At 41.6% G+C, this 21,149-nt stretch overlaps 1 protein-coding gene across 2 annotated transcripts in view; it reads left to right on the forward strand.

Moving 5' to 3' along the window:
* The first annotated feature begins 367 nt into the window (after positions 1-367).
* Positions 368-21,149, forward strand: part of ATPAF1 (ATP synthase mitochondrial F1 complex assembly factor 1) — a 28,566-nt gene continuing 7,784 nt past the window's right edge. Inside the window, exons 1-8 of one of the 2 annotated variants that reach the window (XM_052636642.1) lie at positions 368-702; positions 4,393-4,501; positions 9,460-9,504; positions 10,127-10,189; positions 13,116-13,166; positions 14,311-14,358; positions 16,592-16,687; positions 19,708-19,815. In XM_052636642.1, the coding sequence (XP_052492602.1) occupies positions 368-702; positions 4,393-4,501; positions 9,460-9,504; positions 10,127-10,189; positions 13,116-13,166; positions 14,311-14,358; positions 16,592-16,687; positions 19,708-19,815 (855 nt within the window). The remainder of the gene's footprint in view (positions 703-4,392; positions 4,502-9,459; positions 9,505-10,126; positions 10,190-13,115; positions 13,167-14,310; positions 14,359-16,591; positions 16,688-19,707; positions 19,816-21,149) is intronic. The other variant, XM_052636643.1, reaches the window with a different exon arrangement.

A 21,149-nucleotide genomic window follows, 5' to 3' on the forward strand; every position in this document is an offset into this window, starting at 1 on the left:
ATGAATCAGATAGCGTCCTGCATATAGAAACGCTCAGTGAAGAGATGCTGCTGCTGTGATTAACAGCTGCTGAAAGGGCCTTCGATGCTAAAGGACGACGACTCCAGCGTGTGCCTAAAGAATTTAAGGCAGCAAGCACGGTGGGGACCAGCAGGTCTGAGCAGCTTTCAAGAGGAGACGGCGTGCAAGGGCTGCTGGTCGCGGGCTCCGGGAGAAGACGGGCGGGGACGCTAGCTCGAGGCAGGGGCGGGGACCCAGGCAGGAGCAGCGAATCCCCTGCCCTCCACCTGGCCTTTCCCCGGCGCCCGGAACATTGAGAGCGCGGAACCTCGTTGCCGAAGCGCGGGCGCGGCGGACCCGGAGGACGATGGAGCGGGCGCGCGGGCCGCGGGCCGAGGCCCACGCGCCTGGGGAGGAGGACGAGGAGGAGGAGGTGGGAACGACCATGGCTGCCGCGGTGGCGGCGGCCGGTGGCGCGGGCCCGGCCGTCTTGCAGGTGGCCGGCCTCTACCGCGGCCTGTGCGCAGTGCGCAGCCGCGCCCTGGGCCTGGGGCTCGTGTCAGCCTCGCAGCTGCGCGTGTTCCCGGTGCGCCGCAGCTCGGGCCGGCCCGCCGGGGGAGCCGACGGCAGCGGGGTCGGGGACGAGCTCGAGGCCAACCCCTTCTACGACCGCTACCGCGACAAGATCCAGCAGTTGCGCAGGTGCGGGCCCCGCCGGCGGCGGGCGGGGAGGTGGGGCGGCGCGCGGCGCGCGGCCCGCTCTCCGGGTGTATCTGTATCTGGCGCTCTCAGTCCTTCCAGCAGCCCTGCCAGAGGACCTCTGTTTCTGTCCCCACTCTAAGATCACACAGCTAGTGTGAGAGCCGGGAGTCTCTGCTCCAGCTCTTTTTTTTTCTTTCTGCTTTAGTTCTCAAAACGCTAAGGTCGACTCTTAGGACAGCCCTTAAGGGGCAGGCACGTCCGGGAGACCTGTCCTCATTATCGAAATGGGAAAATAGAGCTCTGCAGAGAAGGGACTTGACTTGCTCAAGATCAAATACTGAGTCAGCTGAAGCTTGACCTAGAACTCAGGGTCCCAGGCTTCTAGCTAAGGACCCTAACTACAAGGAAAGGAGATCAAAAAGTAATAGTGTGGCAGTTGGTTCTCAGTTGGACCCTCATTAGGTTGAGGAACTGAGGATCAGAGAGTTAGAGGCCTGCCAAAGGTCACGCAGCTGGTTGGGATTTGTCTGACTTGGAATCCCAGGTTCCTAAAACTACCCTCCACCTTCTAGAGAGAAGGTCCTGGACATTAGAAGTAGATATAAGGGGGCATGCTGCTGCTGCTGCTGCTGCTGCTGCTGCTGCTGCTGCTGCTGCTGCTGCTAAGTCGCTTCAGTCATGTCCGACTCTCTGCGACCCCATAGATGGCAGCCCACCAGGCTCCCCCGTCCCTGGTTTTCATAATGGAGCCAAAGAGTTCAACTGGGAAGAGCTGAAGGAGATCAAAAGTGAAAATTGAAGGGACTTGGGAGAGAACCCAGCTGGGTGGGCAGGTGGTTGTCTTAGGAGGGAAAACCTAAATTTCTCTGAATTCTGTCATTTCTGCTTCCACAGCCTTCATGCACTGCATCATCTTTACCTGGAGTACTGCAGTCAGCCTCTGACTAGTCTTCCCCTCTTCCAGTCTTGGACCCGTCTACCCCCAGTCCATGTCACTACTACTATAGTGATCTTTCTTTGAAAGAATAACAGGATAAATGAATATTTTTGCTTTCCTTCAACAGCATTTAGATATACTCAAGTATTTGTCTTTTTTAAAATCTCGTCTTGAGCTTCATTCCCCTTCAGTCTTTTCTCACTGGTCGCTTTCACAGACAAGCATCTCAGAAGTGTAGTCTACATATACTCTCAAGCACTTCAGAGCTCCTGTTCATTCTTATTCACCAACAAATGAATGATTGGTTTTACTTTCCTTCCTCACTCAGTTGTTTCTGTCAGTATTTACACTACTGTTACCTCCTGAAGAGTGGCTTTCCATGGCACCCCCGACTTTTGGATAATGTCCATATCCTTAGTGTTCCATAAAAGGCCTTCGTGCTCTAGTACCTGCCAGTCTTCCTAGCTTTATCTCTTGCCAAAACTTCCTTTGAGCTCTGTGGCCTAGCAGAAAGGAATAAAGGACTGGTGTTGGGGGCAGATGTTCCAGGTGAGGGGGCACAGCAGCATAAAAAAAGGTACAGCGGCATAAAACCACCTCAGCCATTTGGGAATATTTGAGCAAATTTTCATCATACTACCTGTAGCACTCTAATGTACATATTTACTTGTCTTTCTGTCCTGCTAGGTAGTACACTCCTTGATGTAGGTACTCTTTCTTATGTATTTCTATATCTCTAGAACCTAGCAAGTTAACCAACAGGCAAGAGACAACAAGTCAAGTTTGTTGAATAAGTGAAAGGGAGACAGGAAGGGATAAGTCCTAAAAGAAGTTGAGTGAGAGGGGAGGGAAACCTGTGTGCCTGCTGCTGCTGCTGCTAAGTCGCTTCAGTCGTGTCCAACTCTGTGCAACCCCATAGACGGCAGCCCACCAGGCTCCCCTGTCCCTGGGATTCTCCAGGCAAGAACACTGGAGTGGGTTGCCATTTCCTTCTCCAATGCATGAAAGTGAAAAGTGAAAGTGAAGTCGCTCAGTTGTGTCCAACTCTTAGTGACCCCATGGACTGCAGCCTACCAGGCTCCTCTGTCCATGGGATTTTCCAGGCAACAGTACTGGAGTGGGTTGCCATTGCCTTCTCCGACCTGTGTGCCTACAAAAAGAAAAAGAAAACATGAAGTAGAGGGAAAGGGAGGTATGAAATGAAAGCAGAACCGAAAAGTCAGTAGAACCTGTGCCAGACTAAGGAAACGGGCAAGACAGAGCATAGCCATGAGGCCCAGGACCAAACAGGTAGTGTCTCTCCTAAGATAATTTAGAAGGAATTATAGTCCTCATTGGCTTGTGCTGGAGCACGCTCACTAAACCCAGGTTCTTGGAGCACCAGCCACAAGTTCATTGTGAGCCAAGGGCAGGACAAGCCTGTGTGCCCTGCTGACCCCACTCCAGTCTAGCCCCTGGGTTTTTGCATCACTCTACACTGGTGAGCTACAGAATTTCATCTAGCTTTAGGCCCAAGATAGGTAGGACATGCACAACGAACATGTCCAGAGAGCAGGTCCACAGTAGGGAAAGATTTACAAATCACATATATGAAGAGGGGCTGAAAACGAAGAATTTTAACCTGGAGAAGAAAAGAGGTGACATAAGAGCAATTTTCATGTACTCATAAAAAAAACTAGATATTTTCTCTCGTTCCTGGCAGGGTGAAAGATACAGAGGGTTAGACAGAGACTTGAAATGTCTTTGTCATAAAAGATGCCCAAGGTGGAGTACACGACAGGGCTTTGCTGCCTAGGCCACCCCTCATCCTCTCCATCCACTCACTGGCAACACTGACCTAGGTCCTGGTCAGGCAGATGCCGCACCCTACCAGCTGGGGCCCCAGATGCAACTCTTCATCGAGGAGGAGTTGGCCCTCCCTGGAGGGGAGAAAGATCTGCCAGAATACATGGCGGTGAAGGCGGTAGTGTTCGATGTCACCTCCAGAAAGGAGTTGTATGGAGAAGAAGCACTCAGCGGTGTCTTGACCAAGAAGAAGACCACCACAGGAGTGACCAGGATGTCTTTAGATCCTGCAGACCTCACCCATGACACTATAGGCCTCATGGCCCAGGAGCTGGAGCCCCTGTATGACATTTTCACCAAAGCGTACACAGCCTGAAGAATTCTTAACAAATGGCAGCCCCAACCTGAACTTCAGGCCTAAAGAACAGCCCCATTTTGACACAAAGGACAAATTCTGATGTTCCATCAATGTGTTATTTGGAGAGAGGATCAGGGGAAACTCAGGTGCTAAATCTGCAAAACAGGCTGCCTGAAGCCTCTGGATCACAGGGCTTTGAATGGAGATTTGCCCAAGTGGGGGAGGGAAGGAAGATGGCTGAGAATTAGATGTGTTCTGGTATAGCTTGACAGTGGGATTCCTGTCTGAGGAGGTGAGTGAGAAAGATGCCCACGAAGTAACCTTTCCCATCTTGAGGATTCAAATTCCAAGTACCTGAGAGGCGAAGCCCTGTGGCACCCTAGGGAATATCCTGCAGGAGAAAAATGTTACACAGGCTCCATGAGGATTAAAAATAGTTGAATAAGTGGATTTCTTTGTCCACTTTCTTGATTTGTAGGTCTGTACTCAGGGTAATTAAATTAAGACAAATGATGTCTGTGCGTAGTCTCTGAAAGTGAAACATGGTGTTTTCTTATTTCAAAATCCAGAAAGGCTCAGGTGGTTTAACTTTTTGTTTACCTTTGATCAGGTCTGACCCAGCTGCTTTTGAGTCCAGACTGGAGAAACGCAATGAGTTTAGGAAGCAGCCAGTGGGGCACTCCAAGCAAGGTGACTTTATCAAATGTGTGGAACAGAAGGTAAGACCTGCCCCTTTGGGTGCTGTTGGCGCACCAATACTCTGCACCACCATGCCTGACCCTTATCCTGGGAATGGTCTCATTGAGGGGTCAGCTGGATAAACTGAACTCACTCTATCTTTACTCAGCTCAGTTTCCATCTGTAAATTCTATTCTGCTCTTTTTAGCAAGGTATTAGAGTCATGGTGGAGATAGAAGGGGATGAAAAAGATAATCTCTGCTTCCAAGGGGTATAGTCGAGTGGTGAAGGCAAGATACACATGACAGCAGCTATGGGAATTAGGGAGGAAAAGGTGCCTAACGCATATTAGCTTTTATTATTCTTAAGCAAGAATCAGAGCTGGAGAAAAACATCTTGAAAGCTGTGTACAAGCAACACTACCTATTTGCAGGTTCTGCATCCACAGATTTCACACCTGTGGATTCAACCAACAGAGGATAGAAAATATTCAAGGAAAAAAAAAAAAGAAAATATTCAAGGGCAGGGTGGGGAACTCTAGAAAGTTCCAGAAAGCAGAACTCCAGTTTGCCATTTGCAGGCAGCTATTTACTTAGTGTTTATTGTATTTATAACTATTTATATAGAGTTTACATCATATTGAGTATTATAAGTAATCTAGAGATGATTTTAAATGTATGGGAAGATGTGCATAGCTTATAAGCAAATACTATACTATTTTATACAAGAGAATTGAGTGCCTGCACATTCTGGTGTCTTCAGGGGTCCTGGAACCAATCCCTGACTGATACTAAAGGACACTTGTATAGGAAAATTAATCTAATGCAATGCTTCCGCACTTTTTGACCATGACCCACGGTAGAAAATATATTTTACATTGCAATTCTTTACACATATATGTATATGATTATAACTGAAACAAAATTTTTACAAAACAATACTTACTTGCATGCAATGCACTCTTAATATTATTTTCATCTTTTAAAAAACCCTTGGCCACAGTCCACTGAATTTATTTCACAACCTACAATTTGAAAAATACTAATCTATGCTGGTGCACAGAACAAATCCAAGTGGGAGAGCCCAAAGCCAGGGAGAATATATCTAAATGTGGGCTGCATGGGCCTGAAATAAGGCAGTTACAATGGAAAATTGGGGTTCTACAGAACTGTACAAAAAAGATCTTCACGACCCAGATAGTCATGATGATGTGATCACTAATCTAGAGCCAGACATCTTGGAATGTGAAGTCAAGTGGGCCTTAGGAAGCATCACTACGAACAAAGCTAGTGGAGGTGATAGAATTCCAATTGAGCTGTTTCAAATCCTGAAAGATGATGCTGTGAAAGTGCTGCAGTCGATATGCCAGCAAGTTTGGAAAACTCAGCAGTGGCCACAGGACTGGAAAAGGTCAGTTTTCATTCCAATTCCAAAGAAAGGCAATGCCAAAGAATGTTCAAACTACCACACAATTGCACTCATATCACATGCTAGTAAAGTAATGCTCAAAATTCTCCAAGCCAGACTTCAGCAGTACATGAACCATGAACTCCCTGACGTTCAAGCTGATTTTAGAGAAGGCAGAGGAACCAGAGATCAAATTGCCAACATCTGCTGGATCATGGAAAGAGCAAGAGAGTTCCAGAAAAACATCTATTTCTGCTTTATTGACTATGCCAAAGCCTTTGACTGCATGGATCACAATAAACTGTGGAAAATTCTGAAAGAGATGGGAATACTAGACCACCTGACCTGCCTCTTGAGAAATCTGTATGCAGGTCAGGAAGCAACAGTTAGAACTGGACATGGAACAACAGACTGGTTCCAAATAGGAAAAGGAGTACGTCAAGGCTGTATATTGGCACCCTGCTTATTTAACTTCTATGCAGAGTACATCATGAGAAACGCTGGGCTGGAAGAAACACAAGCTGGAATCAAGATTGCCGGGAGAAATATTAATAACCTCAGATATGCAGATGACACCACCCTTATGGCAGAAAGTGAAGAGGCGCTAAAAAGCCTCTTGATGAAAGTGAAAGAGGAGAGCGAAAAAGTTGGCTTAAAGCTCAACATTCAGAAAACAGAAGATCATGGCATCTGGTCCCATCACTTCATGGGAAATAGATGGGGAAACAGTGGAAACAGTGTCAGACTTTATTTTTTGGGGCTCCAAAATCACTGGAGATGGTGACTGCAGCCATGAAATTAAAAGACGCTTACTCCTTGGAAGAAAAGTTATGACCAACCTAGATAGCATATTCAAAAGCAGAGACATTACTTTGCCGACTAAGGTCCGTCTAGTCAAGGCTATGGTTTTTCCAGGGGTCATGTATGGATGTGAGAGTTGGACTGTGAAGAAGGCTGAGCACTGAAGAATTGATGCTTTTGAACTGTGGTGTTGGAGAAGACTCTTGAGAGTCCCTTGGACTGCAAGGAGATCCAACCAGTCCATTCTGAAGGAGATCAACCCTGGGATTTCTTTGGAAGGAATGATGCTAAAGCTAAAACTCCAGTACTTTGGCCACCTCATGCGAAGAGTTGACTCATTGGAAAAGACTCTGATGCTGGGAGGGATTGGGGGCAGGAGGAGAAGGGAATGACAGAGGATGAGATGGCTGGATGGCATCACGGACTCGATGGACATGAGTCTGAGTGAACTCCGGGAGATGGTGATGAGCAGGGAGGCCTGGCATGCTGCGATTCATGGGGTCGCAAAGAGTCGGACACGACTGAGCGACTGAACTGAACTGAACTGACATTGTAAAAGGATAGGTGTTTCTTTTACTTGGAAAATAACTTTTTTGCCTTTCTTGCTCAGTTGTGAATGACTCTTTGAGGCCCCATAGACTATAGCCTGCCAGGCTCCTCTGTCCGTGGAATTTTCCAGGCAAGAATACTGGAGTGGGTTGCCATTTCCTATTCCGAGAGATCTTCCTGACCCAGAGTTCGAACCCTTGTAACTCTTGCATCTCCTACATTGGCAGGTGGATTCTTTACCACCAGCGCCACTTGTGAAGCACCCTTTTTTGCCTTGGTATCCCAAATTTTAAGAGAGTTCATTCAGTCTTAATGATTGGCTGAGTTAATTAGAATCAGAATAGTTAATGGATTAATCATTACAAAGTTGAGCAAATTCAACCTCTTATGACAAATCTAGTTTCCAACTTTGTGTGAGCAAACAACTCTACTACAAATATTTTGTCTAATGTAATTTCCTAAAACATTTATAGTGTCAAGATTACAACTTAATAGCTATTGGAAATATTACTGTGTTATAAACTCTCAATATTATATGGGAAAGCTTTTTGCCCCCTTTGGAAATAAGACTTAGAAATTCACCTTTATAATGACAAGAGCAGAAAGTAAAGATTTAATTTAAATTATGGCAATTCTTAAGTAAATGTTCACTTACTGTCTTCTCTTGCTGGAGGAAGGTTAATAACTAATGGCTCTATTTCTAAAGTCTTTTCTTTGAGTCGTTGGTTCCCTACTACATAACACCAAACATCCCCTTTTTGTAATAAATTGTATTTAATTTATTATTCTATTCTCTCTATTCTACCCTGAAATGAAATGTAGACAATAGAACCTACCTACCCATATAATGTCAGGGGAAAAAAAATACAGAGCCTTAATTTTAATAAAGTTTCTTTTTTAAAAAAATACAGATAATAGTATGTAAGTTCTTAGGCACAACTATGCTATGAGACCTAATGCAGTCATCAGGTACTTTTACCTCTATGTAAAATCGCCATGAATACTTAACACAGCAAATGCCAACTGGTACTAGGTGTTACGTTGGTGATTATAAAAACTCCCAAACAATAGCAGTGTTGTTATCAGTGACTCTCATGAGATTCCACAAAGTATTGGTACAGTCTTCTCTTTAGTTACATACTGTTGCATTTCTGAAAAATTCACTATTAAAACTGTTTAAAAAAAGGAAGAGGAAGGGATGAGGAAGAAAAGGAGAAAGTTCGGTCTAGCTAGACATTGAAAAGTTATATGAGATGAGGGAAAAAATTCTTCATTATGTAGAACTCACCTGCAAAACTGCAGTTCATTTGTCACTGCTGCCCCTCCAATAAATGCAGGTATAACCATCCAGTCAATTATTGTGATAACAACAACAAAAAAAAGTCCCCATAGATTTCCAAAGCATCTGTAGTAGAGATGCTTTAAATGTTTCTTTAATTGCTCTTGAAACTTTGGCCCATAGGGTGTGTCCGGTAGGTTTGTCTATACCAGGCTTTTGTCTAGTTTGTAGGTACTGGTTCTACAGACATCATTTATGAAAGATTTTAATTCATTAAAGCACAGAGTAATGAAAAGCACAGTTTAATGCAGGAAGTATGTTTCAGTTTCAGATTCCCAGGTGTGGATTATGCTCTCTGAAACATAGTCATGAGCTGAGAAATTGAATGGAAGACTCAGAATAACCCATCCCTACTATCGGAAACAACTCCAGATAGGATTTCCTGCTGTGGCCTTTATCTGAGAGTGAGTTAGGAGAGAAAATAATCGCTTTCAGTTTTTCTTGGCCTTTTGTGAGGGGGAGTCTAATCTGAGGGTGGGAATACATTGTAATATGGATTACTGGAAAAGACTCGATAGTCTGCTGAGGATGCCTGCCTTCAGAAGTGCTGTCACAGAAGAGAAGCAGCTTGGAAAAGACATTCCATTTCTCATCTCCTCGGTGGCTCACTGGGAAGTGGACCACAGGAAACCTAAGCAGACTTGTTCTGGGAAGGAGTCCCTCATCCAGGGATTGAATGGATTCTCAGTACCAGTAGATGGTGTTTGCTAACAAAGAGGTTTCTCGTCTCTGCATCTCAGAATCAGTCAAAAGTTGTCTCACAAACAATAACTCTTAGAACAGTTACTATATAGAGTGGAGAGAAGTGAGTTCTTAGGTGCAACATTACTAAATGAGGTATTGGCAGCTCATCTAGAGAGGGTGGTCTTTTAGAATAATATCCTGTCCCATCCTGTATTTCAGACACTGGGGAAACAGCCTGTGAGCAGAGGATTCACTAAGGACAAGGTAGGTTTCTAATTAAATAGCCAAGTCTGAAGTCATGTGGAACGTCTGTAACAAGAGACTGCATATTTGAACATATGTACTGTGGTTCAGTGTTTTTGTGCTTTTCTAACTGTGGAGATTAGAAATATTTTTATGAATTTTTGTTATGATTTTGTTAACAGTTTTACTATGACTGCTACATAGTGTGGGTCCTGGAGTGCTAGATGAAATGTAGTGATACCTTTCCTGTCTATAGGAAATAATTTTAAAAAATCAAATAAATACATGTTTACTCTGTCATTTAACTTGCAAATAAGGAACCATTTCTGATAGAATAGCAGTTAAATTAAAGGTAACAACTGAACTTTCCTCTTACCAGCTGTAAGCTGCATTGCTCATGAGTGAGTGTGAAACTTTTGGGAAATCCCTGCATATACTCCCTGAAAATAGAACTGTGAAACCTGCCTGACCCTGGTGGCTGCCTTCTGTGAGCTTGTGGGTTTTTTAATACTCATTCTGTACTTACTGAAGATCTGCTTTACTCTCCTAACATGATGCTTCCTATAAGGCTTACAGATAGAGTTAAACTGTTTTATTTTTTCAATTGTAGGTGTTAATTGCCTTTTATTTTTTTTCCTTTCAGACTCTCAGTTCAATCTTCAACATTGAGATGGTGAAAGACAAAACTGCAGAAGAGATAAAACAGGTAATGAATGAAAATGAATTGGCATACTTTATGAAAATATGCGCTTTGTGAACCAATCTGAAAGTAGAGATGGACATACGTCTCCTGATACCTCTTCCTAGCCAAAATGAAAGGCAATCATTGAAAGCAAAAGTGATGAATTACATGAAAAATAGTGCATAAGAAAACTTGGTCTCACTCCTGTATGTCTAATCAACTCACATTTCCCCTTTCTTTTTCATTCCTGTTGTCCGCATCTTATTAAAAACCATCCCTGCTGTCTCCCCGGGTGACTGTATTACCTTTCTAAATAGGTTTCCCTGCTCTTATTTCTCTTCCTCCCCTACCGCTGTCATATCCTCCCTCATTCAATCCCCCTGAAGTTCTGCTCATAGTGTATTGCTGAAGAACAGACTCTAGAACCAGGCTGCCAGTTTTAAGTCCAGGCTCTGCCACTTACTAGCAGATTGACTTTGATAAGTTAGTTAACCTTTCTAGGTCTCAGATTCCCCGGCTGTAAAATGGACATAATAATAGTACTTACTTCATGGAGTCAAACGAGTTAATATTTACAAAGTACTTGCAACAGTGCCTGGCACAGAATAAATGCTATATTTCTGCCTTTAAATAAAAGAATAAAAATAAATCTTATGAAGTAACCTGCTCTCAAAAATTCAGTGACTTCCCATATTCCTTTGTTTGACATTCAGAGTCCTCCATTATTTTAGGACCTTCTGCAGGAAGCCTTCTGGACACCTCCCATCAAAGCACTCGTGATCTGTTCACTTGTTTGGTCATTCCATATACCCTGATTTGCATTGCTACTTACATCTGCATGTCTGATTCTTTTTTCTATAATTAGAATATAATAGGCAATTTATCGGCATTCCTTACAGTTCCACAATTGTATTTTAGGTAGATTGAGAGAATCGATACTAAAAGTGGTATACTGTGTGTCAGGTGCTGTACTTAGTGCTTTATATGCACGGTTTCATTATGTTCTCATAACCCCCTTATAAAATAGGTGTTGTTACAGGGAACTCTGCTCAATATTATGTAACAACCTAAATGGGAAAATAACTTTAAAAAGAATAAGTATATGTATATGTGTAACTGAATCACTTTGCTGTACACCTGGAACTAACACAGCATTGCTAATCAGCTATAGTCCGATATAAATAAGAAGCTAAGGAAAGAAAAAACCATAAAATTTTTTTAAAAACTTAAAAAATAAAGTAGGTATTATTATTCCCAATTTACAACTGAGGAAATTAACTTAAAGAGATAAAGTAACTTACTTAGTGATAGAACTAGGATTCAAACCCATGTCTGTTTGAGTCTGCATCATATTCCCTTACCAGAAGTTGTGCCCATTGCTATGGGTGTCCTTGGGTCCTATATCATTCATTTCAGCAAGCATTTATTAAATATCAGCCTCTGTGCCAGATGTAGAAATAAATGAGGGACCCCTCCTCTCAAGGAATTTCAGCCTGGTGAAAAGACAGACACGAAAATAAAAGGAGAACAGCACAGAGTTCTAGCTTCTGCTAATTTATGCTTAATACAAAGTCTCCAGGAAACTTCAAACTGCCTTTGGGAAGAAGTGCCAATAGAAAGTGGACACCAAGTATGTCCTTTAGGAGAGAGAGAAGCCAGGCCCAGGAGGTCTGACCATTACATGACAAATAGCATTCCGACCTATATTTTTAGATACAAATTTGTGTTCATTCAAATAATTTTGAGTAGCCAAGGTCAACTATGTTAGGAAATATCTATCAGTCTCATAAATTCAGTGTTGATTCATAAACTATCTGCTAATATAAATTTAATAAAAATAAGCAGGACATGCTGTCCTTAAAATGAGGAGGCAGTATTTTGACATAAAAAAAGAAAAGCATAGCAATCTTAGGCTGCATTGATGAGGTGATTTGCCCAGGTCCTAGGAGGTAATACTCCTTCTGTGCTTTGTGATGGTGAGACCTCACTGTATGATTAGTGTCTTCAGTTACCCCCATCCCGTGTTTTTGGGGATGTGGACAAAGCAGAGCAGCTCTAAAGGAAGGTGACCCATTCTTTAGCCCCAGCTCACTTAGGTATCACATTGGCTCTGACGCCGTCCCTAACTTCTGTGCCTTTGCTAATGCTTGTCATTCTCTGCTTAGAATGTCTCTTACCATCGCTCCTACCTGTCTGTCTTCCCAGACTCCCCATCCATCTGGCTAACTCCTGATCATTCTTCAGGATATAGTTCAAGTGTCCCTGCCTTTGGTACTTGTACCCTAAATCGGATTAAGTGCCTCTTTGTTGCCCTCAGAGCACATTGGCTATGGTTTGCATTGTAATTCTGTTGTGCTAAGTACAAACATTATTTCAAATAATGTTTCAAATTATTTTTTCAATAATATTATTGAAATTATTATTTCAAATAATTATTTCAAATTCACAGTAATCCCATGAGGTTGATGTTATTGCTGTTTTATCAATGATTATATTGTTGTTATTTAGTTATTTTCGATAGTTTGCCCAAAGTAGCGTAGCCAACAAATGACAGGAGCTGGGATTTGTGCCCTATCTGCCTGACCTTGAGACTTTGGATTCTCTGAGAGGGCCCACAATTCACTGGGCACTGTGGGTTTAGGGAGAGAAAATAAGGAAAAAAGAATGTGTCTGTTATACACAAAGCATGTCTTAGAAGAAGTGATTAACAAGGTCATAGAATCTGTTTCTCTGACAGGAATTTGCTACTGAGAGTTACAGTTTAATCATCTAGAAGCATAGATGCTATTAAATCTTTTTTGTAATCATGTACAAGTAATAAAGTATTACGTTGGATTTTCTTCCCTGTTATCAAATAACATATTACTCTGAGCAATGAAAGCTGTCACTGCTTCTTGGTGCAGGTTGAAAAGATGACCGACGGGTCACAGACACTCTCTTTTTTGTACAGATTTGGCAGCAGTATTTTGCAGCAAAAGATACAGTCTACGCAGTTATTCCTGTAAGTAGTTTGGAAGGGAAAATGAAAGTGTTACAGCACGAGGGTCAGGGCTCTAACCTTAGTAGGCAGTTGCTTTTACTGTTCCTGTGTTTATTGCCTCTTGAGAACCTACATTTATAGCTCTGAGGGTTTTTATTATGCCCTGAGCACCAAAGATTGGGAGCTCCATATGGTATATTTATGGCTCTTGTTTTCCCTCTTTCTGGTTTAGAAATGTCTCTTTGAGTCAACTCTCTGACAAGGGAGCATGGTATAAGTTTATGTTGCTGAGCAATTTCCAAGTCTCTTTTATTTCTTTTTCGTGTTTTCCACTCAAGCTGTTGGAATTTAGGACAGGTCCTCAAGCATACCTTCCTTCCCTTCTTGTCTATAAGTGACCTATCCCTGAGCTGACTTGGAGCTTCCCAAGCTTTTGAGGCATCTCCCTCAAAATTGCTGCCTTGGAGATAGTCACGGGCCACTGCTTGACCGTGGAAGATCTGTGACTTGGAAGGAATGCTGCTGACTTCTGGTTTAGTGTCCTGCCAGCTTCTACCAGAAGAAAGCATTTTATGTTCTAGGTTATCAGCTAGTTCATTAATTGTTCTCTGAAAAGGAAGTAGCTTTAGATTAAGTTTGTGTCAAGTACACAAATATACACCTAGCTTACACGTGTTAAGTTTAAGGAGGAAAATGTACAGATGGAAAAATAAAGCCAGGCTGTTTGGTTGTTGTTGAGAGTATTGCTATCTTTTTTTCTCTTTCTCTTTTACATATATACCCTTTCCTTTCATGAGTTCAACACCCAAAAGAATCTGTGCTTTTCATGTTATTTTAAATCTCTGATACTGACTCATTGTTTGAGCAGGCCTTCTTAGCTCTCCCTCATACAGACTCAGTGACTTATTGTCTCTGACACTTGGCATAGTCCCCTGAAGAGTTTAGAGCATTTGGGGTATCCACTTCTCACACATAATTCTGATACTGAATAAGAAAGCGTACATCTGGTTTTTCCTCTCTGTTGTAAGAGGGGTTTGTAAATGATGCAACTTGAGATTGTTTTAGTTGTATTTTAGTTCTGGAGTTCAGTCTTGGTGACTTTAAATGTGATTATGGCCTTTTTTATTTTCTTGTCTTTGAATTTTATTCTTTTCTAACCCTACAGAAAGAAAAGTTTGATTTGATTTGGAACCGGGCTCAGTCCTGCCCAACAGTAAGTTTCCGATGACCATGAGGATTGCTTCTCAGTGCTGCCAGACAAGGATGTTTTCTAACCATTCTCGTCATGTTCCACGCTATCACACATTTTATAGTTATTTAACAAAGGTGTTTACATGTTGATTGTACTGATAAATGAGACTTTTAACCTTAACCCTAACTAACCTTGTGGGTTTGCCCAATAAGTCTGTGGCTGTTTAGCTCTCTGAAACATCTCAGCCCTTTCTGATATGAATCTTAATCTATTAATATAAGTGGAAAAAAAAGAATATAAGTGAATGTTGGAAACAACACCCGAGACCTTAATCTTTTCAACCTCCTCTAAGTTTCTCTTCTCTTGGCAGCTTCTTTTCAGTTTTGACCATGCTATTTTGATTATATATGTCTGAAAGGAATTATGAAATTGTTGCTGGAGTAGTGAGCTGCCAGGAAACAAGAGAAAGGGAAGAGGTGAGGTGGGTCAGCTGACTTGGTGTCTGTACTGATCTCTGAGATTCTCAAAAAATGCTTCTAAACATTGCTGAGAGAAAATTAAAAACATCTAAGTAAATGGAGAGATATACTGTGTTTGATGACTCAGTATTGTTGGCATTTCTCTCCAAATTGAGCTCTAGATAAAATATAATCCAAATCAAAATCTGTATAAGCTTTTTTTTTTTTTTTTTTTAAGAAATTCACACACACACACAAAATTGACAAGTTGATTTAAAAAAGTTGTCTGGATATCCAGAGGATCTAGAGTAACAAAACAGTTTTGAAGAAAAAGAGCCAAGTTAGAGAACTTACATTACCTGATTTCGAGACTGTGACTTCATAAAACTACAGTAATGAAGACAGTGTGGAAGTAACATAAAAACAGACACATAGATCAGTGGAGCAGAGTAGACCGTTCAGAAATAAACCAATTAATTCAGAAAGCAGTCTGGCAGTTTCTTTGTGAGTTAAGCATGACCCACCATACTACCCAGCCATTCTGCTCCTACATATTTTCCCAAAGGAACTGAAAGTACACATTCATTCAGTGACTTACACACATGTATAAGCTGTTCATGGCAGCTTTATTTGTAGTAACAGAGGCTGAAGATATCCAAATCTATCACAGGTGGAAGAGTAAAGAAACTGTGTGTACAAAGCAGTATAGATTCTGTGGTTCCATTTATGTGAAATTCTGGAAAGCCTGACCAGTAGTGAAAGAAACCGAGTCAGTGGTTGCTTAGGAACAGTTGGAGAGAGGGAGGGAGGAATTACAAAGGGATTTGGGGGCATGATAGATACCTTCATTATGTTGATTGTGGTAATCCTGTTGACTGTGGTTTCACAGTATACATATGTCAAAACTATTTTAATTGTACACTTTAAATATATGCAACTTAAACCTCAAATATACCTCAAGAAAGCTTTAAAAGCTTTTTTTCTCCATTAGGTAAGCATTACGGTTATCTCATCTAATATTAGTAATAACAAAACGGAGCCTTAGTGGTTGGCAGTAAGGAGACAATTCCATGACTAATGCGTATTTGGCTGATTATACTTTGTTTTGTTCTGGTATCAGTCTGTACCACTCCACCCCAGTTTATCTTGAGCATAAAATTAATCATCTCGGTTATTAGAGCCATACTTCAGTATCAGCCTCAGATAGTAGAATATGAAGTGATTATTATAATTGTAGCAAAAATTAATTCAGCAACATGAGGAAGTTTAGAAATTGAAAAGGACCAAAAAGTTCATCAAAAGGATGAGTAAAATTGTGGTAAATATCTATTGTCAATTTCCATATAACAGTGAAAATAATGAATTAATAATATTTATCAACATCGGTAAATCTCAGAAGTATGATATGATGTAAAAAAAGCAAGTAGCAAAAGTATACATATAGTTTGGTAAGATTTAAGTTTTTAAACATGCAAACAGTACTGTTTCTTGTTTATGGATGTATACTTACACACTAAAAGTATAAAAACCTGGAAAGGAATGACAGGTTAGCAAATGCAGGTCATTGTAGAATGGAATTAGAATGGGTTTACATAGACAGCTTCAGTGAATCTCTAATACTTTCTTAGGTGGCCTGGGAAGTATAAGAGTGTTACATTATCACATATGAATTTCAAAATACAACAGAAGTTTTAAAAACCAAATGTTGAGAAATGGAGTGAATGACACAGGTGGTTGGACATAGAGCAAGCGGTTTTATTTATCTACTTGTCTCCTTGTATATTCATTTCCCACAGTTTCTCTGTGCACTGCCAAGAAGGGAAGGTTATGAGTTTTTTGTCGGGCAATGGACAGGTACTGAACTCCACTTCACTGCACTTATAAATATTCAGGTAGGTGTCCTGTGTTCATCTCTTTGGTGAAAGAAGCCCCCTCTGTGGGACTACGAGCCCTTGCTAAGACTTTAAGACACAGAATATATATTAACTGCCAGCAGCATTTGCTGTAGCACCGATGAATTGTCATACTTCGTTGGGCTAGCTTTTTAGGCCCCATCCAATACCTATGAGTTACAACCTTAAGGTAGGTTCTGTGTCTTAACATGTGTTTTATTAACCAAATCAGCACTATCTAAAGTGCTAGATGCATATTTTTCATTCCATAAATGTTATTTTGTTTGCTTCTATCCTTCCTTCCTTTTTCTTCATTTTATTCCCAAATACTAGATTAAGAAGTTTGATCCAAAGCATTTGAAGCTTTTAAAATAAAAGTGTTTTAAATGAGATAATCACTAGGATTGTCAGTCTTTATTTGTAGACCAGATCTGGGAATGGATTATAACAGCTTTGCAGTTGGGATGAAGGGAGCACACAACAGAATGAGAATTTTCTTATGACTTTATCCCTTGTGATTATATCCAAAAATTGTATCATGTTTATTTTTTTAAAAAAAGAAAGAAAAGAAAAGAAATAGCAAGCTTAGAGGAGTTAGTTCACACTGCTAATGAGTCGTAGGGCTGGGTTTGCTTGACTCCATGTCATTGACTCCAGAGTCTGTGAACTTAACCATTAGGCTGTTGTGTTGGAAACTGCCAAGACTGCCCTCCTGAAGCTCATATACAGGTATAGGAAAAAGATCCAGAAACATAATTATGATCAAAATGATAGTGTGTCCATAGAAATATGTTTGGGAGAATTGAGAGGCTACACTATTACCGAGAGAGCCCTAGCAGTAAATCAGTTCAGTTCAGTTCAGTCGCTCAGTCGTGTCCGACTCTCTGCGACCCCGTGAATCGCAGCACGCCAGGCCTCCCTGTCCATCACCAACTCCCGGAGTTCACTCAGACTCACGTCCATCAAGTCTGTGATGCCCTCCAGCCATCTCATCCTCTGTCGTCCCCTTCTCCTCATGCCCTCAATCCCTCCCAGCATCAGAGTCTTTTCCAGTGAGTCAACTCTTTGCATGAGGTGGCCAAAGTACTGGAGTTTCAGCTTTAGCATCATTCCTTCCAAAGAAATCCCAGGGCTGCTCTCCTTCAGAATGGACTGGTTGGATCTCCTTGCAGTCCAAGGGACTCTCAAGAGTCTTCTCCAACACCACAGTTCAAAAGCATCAATTCTTCGGCACTCAGCCTTCTTCACAGTCCAACTCTCACATCCATACATGACCACTGGAAAAACCATAGCCATGACTAGACGGACCTTAATCGGCAAGGTAATGTCTCTGCTTTTGAATATGCTATCTAGGTTGGTCATAACTTTTCTTCCAAGTAGTAAGCGTCTTTTAATTTCATGGCTGCAGTCACCATCTGCAGTGATTTTGGAGCCCCAAAAAATAAAGTCTGACACTGTTTCCACTGTTTCCCCATCTATTTCCCATGAAGTGATGGGACCAGATGCCATGATCTTCCATTTTCTGAATGTTGAGCTTTAAGCCAGCTTTTTCGCTCTCCTCTTTCACTCTCATCAAGAGGCTTTTTAGCTCCTCTTCACTTTCTGCCATAAGGGTGGTGTCATCTGCATATCTGAGGTTATTGATATTTCTCCCGGCAATCTTGATTCCAGCTTGTGTTTCTTCCAGCCCAGCATTTCTCATGATGTACTCTGCATAGAAGTTAAATAAGCAGGGTGACAATATACAGCCTTGACGTACTCCTTTTCCTATTTGGAACCAGTCTGTTGTTCCATGTCCAGTTCTAACTGTTGTCAGGTGGTCTGGTATTCCCATCTCTTTCAGAATTTTCCACAGTTTATTGTGATCCACACAGTCAAAGGCTTTGGCATAGTCAATGAAGCAGAAATAGATGTTTTTCTGGAACTCTCTTGGTTTTTTGATGATCAAGCGGATGTTGGCAATTTGATCTCTGGTTCCTCTGCCTTTTCTAGAACCAGCTTGAACATCTGGAAGTTCACAGTTCACGTATTGCTGAAGCCTGGCTTGGAGAATTTTGAGCATTACTTTACTAGCATGTGAGATGAGTGCAATTGTGCGGCAGTTGGAGCATTCTTTGGCATTGCCTTTCTTTGGAATTGGAATGAAAACTGACCTTTTCCAGTCCTGTGGCCACTGCTGAGTTTTCCAAATTTGCTGGCATATTGAGTGCAGCACTTTCACAGCACCATCTTTCAGGATTTGAAATAGCTCAACTGGAATTCCATCACCACTAGCTTTGTTCGTAGTGATGCTTTCTAAGGCCCGCTTGACTTCACATTGATAATTAAAAGGACTTTTTCTGAAATCCTAAAGATGAAACCCAGAGATCTTCTGAATGTATGGTTGTTTGCTCCTACACTGTATGAGGGCTTAGGCTTTGAACCCAGCCTCTCTTCCTAGTCTGAGCTGAGGTCTGGTAACCACTGCCCTGTCCATTCTTCATGAAATTATGATGTTCCAATTCTTCTTTTCCCCCCTTTCTCCCACCCAGATTATATTTTAAAACTGCACATTATAAATCTGGCCCATGTGCAAACTCTCCAGCTGTTTGCTACAGCTTTAAAGAGCTCAGTCTTCAGAGCCAGCCAAGGGGAGTAGATTTCAACTGTGAAATGCACTAGTCCATAAAAGTGGCAATTACACAGGCATATTGCTTTCTTTAGAACTTGATTTGGTAGCTGCTCGTGTCGTTTTGTTTTTAAATATATGGCCATGATGAAGGATTCACTGCCTACTGTAAACATTTTCTGGGAAAAAAGCCAAACCTTTTTCAATTGAAGACACAAATAACACTGTACAAACTGTCAGTTTTGCTGTGACTTGGCAAACCTGACCATCCCCACGCACCAATCCTCCAACTCACTAGCCACCCAAGGGACTGTTAAGAGCCAGAATTTCCTCCAGACTGTCTATTGCTGTGAAATTGCAGTTTTGTTGTGGTGGTACCTTATTGAGTCTTGATAAGTGTTCCTCCTTGCAGACCCGAGGGGAAGCTGCGGCCAGCCAGCTGATTTTATATCACTACCCTGAACTTAAGGAAGAAAAGGGCATAGTGCTGATGACAGCAGAAATGGATTCCACATTTCTGGTAAGAATCAACTTTTACCTTTTGCATGTATCTGGTGGCCCTGAACATACTCTCCTGCCAAACCTCATGAGAAGTAAAATTCCAAAGACAAGCATAAGAAACATACTTGTTTCTTACTTAAATTGACAGTAATTTTGTCTTGCTTAAGCTCTTCCGAATCGAAGTTAGTACAAATTCTCATTCATTTATTCACAGTTTGAAAGTCCAAAAGCTCTGACCACAAAATTTTTTCATAACTCCTTTGGTCCTCAAACCTTATGTGATTTGAACTTACCTGATAGCTGTATCTTCTTTGTAACTTCACTTTGATGTGAGGCCACTGATAGTCCTTATTAATCCTACTCAGTGTGGAATATTCATGCATTTTACAAGGGAAATATTAATGGATTATGAGTGTTACATAATACAGTTATATGGTATCTGCATTTGTTATCTTTCTAAAATCCAGTAATTCTAACTCTAAAACACATCTGGCCTGTGGGGTTTCAGGTAAGAGGCTCCGGACAAGTAAATGGCTTCTTAAGTGTACAGAAGAGTTCAAAGTTTAAAATAGTTCTTAATCTGTTATCTTTCTTCACACTGTTCACATGTACAGCTTTCGTCATACATAGTGTTTTTCCTTCCTCTTTCCCATTTCCTGGGATAGAGCATTGACCATGTGCCTGTAGGTAATGATGTCTGTTGTGTTTGTTCTCTGTATGCCCAGGACCAGGAGCAGTTTTATGATTGCTGTTCAGCCTGTTTGTCTAGTCCTTGCTCATTTCAGTCTCATTTATCCAGCAGTGTTGAAGTTCAGGATGTCCTCAAGATAGTGGGCCCTTTAGTGCCTTTTTTCTCCTGAGGTTCTTTATTATAACACCCTCTGATTTTTCCTTTTTCTATCCCTCTATTACCAGCTGCATACAAGGAAGGGAAAAGTGATGGTACGCAGCTAGTATCACATAGTAATAGTAAGCCCCAAGTCTAGGGCGTAATTGAGATCTCCTTCACTGTCTGTTAGTCCTGTCTATTATCAGTCTCATTTCTCCCATTCTTCCTTCTACTCATCACACTCAACTGGAAGTCACCCAAAATCCTATCCAGAGGAATGGAGTTGCCATTAATGAGACAGATAAGACTGTGGGCAGAGCAGGTTTGGGATGAAGATCAGGAACTGAATTTTGGGCACATTAAGTTTGAGGTGCCTATTAGATAATCCAAGTAATAGGCAGTTAGGCATATGAGTCTGAAGTTCAGAGGAGAGGTCCAAACTGGAGAGATGAAGATGGGAGTTGTCAGCATACAGATTGTTATTTACAACCATGAGACTGAAATCACCAAGGAAGTTAATGAAG

This window comes from Budorcas taxicolor, chromosome 3 (genome assembly GCF_023091745.1).
Source record: "Budorcas taxicolor isolate Tak-1 chromosome 3, Takin1.1, whole genome shotgun sequence".
In the NCBI taxonomy this organism is placed as follows: domain Eukaryota; kingdom Metazoa; phylum Chordata; class Mammalia; order Artiodactyla; family Bovidae; genus Budorcas; species Budorcas taxicolor.